Genomic DNA, 5,133 nt, shown 5'->3' on the forward strand with positions numbered 1-5,133 from the left:
TGTAACATGAGCTATTATTTGCCTCCTCGATAGTGGACATCCATTGGCCGTAATAAAGCAACTTTTCTGATGATTAACCTGCTGCCCCGATACCTGTTCATATTCCTGTAAGAAAACCAAGATCTTCTGCAAGGCTGAATGGCAACCATTAGTAAAAATTACAATATCATCGGCAAAAGCAAGGTGACTAACAGACATGGAACATCCAGATAAGTAATGTAACGAATTGTAGCGGCTGAATAAATGATTGAGTCCCCTTGATAAATATTCTGCAGCCAAGATAAAAAGCGAAGGGGAAATAGAATCGCCTTGTCTCAGTCCCCTCTCAGATTTGAAGTAGCCCACTAAGGATCCATTGATGAGTAATGAAAACCAACAGTTGGAGATGCAGGCCTTAATCATGTTTATCCAAAGTGCATTAAAACCAAGCTGCTCCATCATAAAATAAAGAAATTCCCAATTCAGACGGTCATAAGCTTTTGCCATATCAAGTTTTAGAACCACATTACCTCCCCTTGATCTTGCATTAATCTTACCAACCAGCTCCTGTGCAAGCAAGATATTGTCACTTATAAGCCTTCCATTAACGAAGCCACTTTGGTTTTCTGAGATGATGGATGGGAGAATTTTGGATAGCCGGTTGGCCAAAAGTTTAGTTACTATCTTGTTTAATACAGTGCATAAACTAATGGGCCGAAATTCACTCCATTGGCTGGCATTCTGAGTTTTAGGTAACAAGACAAGCGTTGTGGAGGTAATGCCACGTGGTAGCGGGTTCCCCTTGAAAAAATCAAGCACTGCTTCAAAAAGATCTTGCTTGATTATGTCCCAGCAGTGTTGGTAAAACAAGGATGAGAAACCGTCAGGCCCAGCGACACTATCTTTATTAATGTTAAAGACTGCCTCTTTCACTTCCTGTAACGATGGGGTTGCACACAAGAATTCATTATCAGTGGTGGAGATAATTCGTGGAGTAATAGAAGGATCAAACCTGGAGATGTCACATTGTTCTGCCTTCAACAAGTTTTGAAAGAATTCAACACCCGAGTTTTGGATTAAGTGAGGTTCTTCAAGCACATTCCCTTCCTGATCCTGAATCCGGAAGATATGATTTCTCATTCTTTTTTTACGCATCCTCATATGAAAAAATTTGGTGTTGCGTTCCCCCTCCACTAACCATTTGACACCCGACTTTTGTTGCCAAAAAAGTTCTTCAATACTTAACTGCCGGTTAAGTTTGGCATAAGCCTTATGCATTAATTCTCTATTAGCTGCTGAGGGATTCTGTTGGAAATTCAATTCTCTTTGTTCAGCTTCAACTTCTGCCAATCGGAGGATTTTAAAAATATCTCCAAAAATGTGCTTATTCCACCACTTTAAGTCTCTCTTCAATCGTTGCTGTTTAGTCCAAAAAGCATTCAATCCTTCTGCATGAATAGGAGTGTTCCAGCTTTTTTCAACAAAAGAGAGAAAATCATGATGTTTTGTCCAAGCATGTAAAAATCTAAATGTAGCAGGACCCCTTTGATTTGTGTTCGAGCAGGAAATGAGAAGTGGGCAATGGTCTGACCCATCTCGGTTCAGATGCTGAACTCTTGTGGAAGAGAAAAATTCTGCCCATTCTTGGTTGTATACCACTCTGTCAAGCCTCTAGAACATTCGGTTATTGGTCCAAGTAAAAGAATTTCCTTCAAACCCTGCATCCAAAAGTCCACAATCGAATAATGTAGAGGAAAGATCTTCCATAGATCCATCGTGGGGAATAGCTCCATTCAACCGTTCATCACAGCTCACTATGGAGTTAAAATCTCCTCCCACAAGCCATGGAGCTTGCATGCCATCAGAAATTATTCGCAGACTAGTCCATAGTTCCCTTCTCTCAATCCTGGTACACTTAGCGTAAACAAAAGAAGTGAAAACTGGATGGGAAAGCCATGGAAGAGACAGCTTCACGTGAAGGCATTGAATCTGGTCCATCATAACTTCACAGCTTATTTCATTAGAGCAGAACAACCATATTTTATGAGAGCAGTTTGCATGAACAGTATCAAAACCCAGTCTTCGTTTGATGTAATTTATTCTACTAATATTCACCATAGGCTCTAAGACTACCAACAACTTGATGTTATGCATCAATTTTAATTTTTTTAACCTCCGTTGCACTACTGCACCAGCAACGCCACGAACATTCCATAGCATACAGTTTATCATGGATAAGTATGAAGAGAGGGAGTTTGTGAGATGGAATCAGCTGTTGTTGCCCCATCTTTTACCTCTATGGGTTCTGATGCATTCAAGGAGTTCCAATTATTTGATGAGCAGAGTGAGCTGTCGGACTTCCTTCTTCNTAACCCCTAACCCCTAACCCCTAACCCCTAAACCCCCAACCCTCAACCCCCCACCCCTAACCCCCAACCCCCAAACCCCAAACCCCAACCCCTGACCCCTGAACCCTGAACGCTGAACCCCAAACCCCAACCAAAACGCTCTCAACTCTCAAGCTTTCCCCCCTCTACCCAAACGTCAAGGTATGGAGGCTGGCCGGCCGCCCGACCCCCCAAACCTCCCCTTGCCGGCACAGTCATCTCTCCCAAAGGTGTCGGTACCAACCCCAAGTTGTTTAGCGAAAGGACAAAGACAGCCGCCGCACAGCCAAGGTCCCCAGTAAACCATACAAACCCAGAAACAACCACCATGTTCCCCCCGGTTCCAGAAAAAGTCCTTTCTCACTATTGCGAAAGGGGAAAAGCCTCCTGTGGTTCCTCTTACCCAAGATCCGTTCGTGTACAAGGATCGACCTGCTGCTGCTTTTTTTGAAGATAAAATACAAACCCTTGCAGCACCTTTCAGAATGTCCCTCGTAGGTAAGTTTTCTCGTATGCCAAGATTGCAAGAGATTAGAGTTGCTTTTAAAGGAATCGGTTTAGAAGGAGCGTATGATATCAGATGGTTAGATTACAAACATATTCTCATCCATTTGTCTGATGAAAAAGATTTTAATCGGATATGGACAAAGCAAAACTGGTTTATTGCTAACCAGAAAATGAGGGTTTTTAAGTGGTCACCAGATTTTGAGCCGGAGAAAGAATCAGCAGTGGTGCCAGTCTGGGTCTCCTTCCCAAATCTGAAAGCACATCTCTTTGAAAAATCAGCTTTGCTACTGATTGCAAAAACGGTAGGAAATCCGTTATTTATCGATGAGGCTACTGCTAATGGGTCGAGGCCGAGTGTGGCTCGTGTTTGTGTCGAGTATGATTGCAGAAAACTCCCGGTGGATCAATTCTGGATCGTGGTCCAAAATAGAGAAACGGGTATGGTCACAGGTGGTTATGCGCAACAGGTAGAATTTGCTCCTATGCCAGCTTATTGCAACCATTGTTGTCATGTTGGTCATAAGGAAGTTGACAGTATCGTTCTGGGAAATAAGTCCAAGCAGTCGGGACAAGGGAAGCCAATAACTAAGAAAAATGATAAGGAGCCGTCAGTCCGAGTTGGTGATGGGAAGAGTGACGCTGGGCATGTAGATGGCGGTGGGATTAATTTGGAAAAAAGAAAAAACCTAGAAAACAAAAACATCCGGAGCGCGGAGGAACCAGTGCAAACCCAACGGTGGCAAGCTGTAAGTAAAGCTGGTATTAGTGGGACAAAAGATTCGCAGGGCAAAGCAATTATCTCGGATGAAGAACCTAGGAATGACAGCGTTCCCGTGTTCAACAGCTTTCAACTGATCTCGGAAGAAGAAAATGAAGAACAAAAAACAAAGAAGAAAGAAAAACAAGTGAGAAAGGTGATGCCGCCGGAGATAAGCAGACCAAAAGAAAACACAGGCCGAGAAGGGGACATGAATGATCTTGGGCAAGGCTCAATTCTACTATCGAGCAGAGAAGCGACGGATGAGCAGAAAAAGGGACCGGAGGATCACAGCAGCAACGACGTATCGGGCGGAGCAAGGATGGAAGCGACCTTCCACGCACAATCATAAAAGAACGCAGTGGTCGGAAATCGAGATTCGACGAATGAACAAGAGACGGAGATGGAAGGCCAGACCGGAGAGATGGAATCAGGCGGTGCAAAGAAGGCAGTAACAGTTTCGGCAAAGTTGCAGTCCATGCAGAGTAACGTGCAGAATTTTTTTCATGAAAGTGGAAGGCACGGTCAAATCGATAATGCTACAAGGAAAAGAGAAATGACAGTGCACACTGCACCGGACAAATCTGACTCACAGACTTCTCAAAAAGAGCACAGGCATAAGGAAAAATTTTATGCAGGTGCTGTCATGTCCATGCACGAGCGGGAATGAGAGAATTCAAAAAATTATCCCATGGAACCTACAACGGGGGCTAGGTCCGCACTGCATGAGGCCAACCAAAAAAGACTAAAAAATGTACCTAGGGGTCAGAGTGGGCCAGCAACCATCCAAAGCCAAGAAACGGCACCCGATCAGAGAAAGGCAACGAAGGAGCATAAGGATACGAGGCACCTGTTGGGTGAAGAGACAGCTTCAGCAGGTCACTTTTTAATAGTACAGTCTGGGCCAAACAACGTGCAGGCATCCTTTCACGAAACTGGGGCTCACAACCAAGCTGCCACACGACCCGTCAACCCTTTGCCCGGTCAACGGGAAAACAAGAATACATATGAAGGAGAATTGATGCAGGAAGAAACGGAAGAGCAAATGAATGGAATGAAGGGACAGCACGGTAACAGCAAACTCGATGAAGCAGCGAGGGTAGTAGAAAATTCAGCAAAGTCGCAGATTCCAGAAAATGTTCCATCAATGCTTCTTGTAGCAGGCGGGCCCGACGCACCAGAGTTTTCTGCAAAGGAAAGGCCTTTAATTAATTTAAATCAATTTGAGCATGGCAAATGGGGCCAAGATGGGGTCAACAAGGAAAAGGACAACGAAATGACAGCTCCTGCAGAGGGAAGGATTATGGTGTTCAACCGAGGGCAAGAAGGCACAGTGGAAAACCCAAAAGAATATTTTAATAAGCCACAAATGCCTGTGGCAGCTGTACTGCATGATGAGCAACAAGGAATGATAGAAATAGAGTCAGAGAGTCAAGAGGGAACAGCTGCAGTGGAGAGAATGAAGCTTATCTCCAAGCATGAGCCGGTTGAAATGGATCAACG

At 44.2% G+C, this 5,133-nt stretch overlaps 1 protein-coding gene across 1 annotated transcript; it reads left to right on the forward strand.

Annotated features, from left to right (window-relative positions):
• LOC108662683 lies at positions 2,852–4,300 on the forward strand. Its single transcript, XM_018124134.1, has 2 exons — positions 2,852–3,632; positions 3,993–4,300. Exons 1-2 carry the CDS (start codon positions 2,852–2,854, stop codon positions 4,298–4,300), a joined length of 1,089 nt encoding a protein of 362 aa, XP_017979623.1.

Source organism: Theobroma cacao, chromosome 7 (assembly GCF_000208745.1).
Source record: "Theobroma cacao cultivar B97-61/B2 chromosome 7, Criollo_cocoa_genome_V2, whole genome shotgun sequence".
Lineage (NCBI taxonomy): Eukaryota > Viridiplantae > Streptophyta > Magnoliopsida > Malvales > Malvaceae > Theobroma > Theobroma cacao.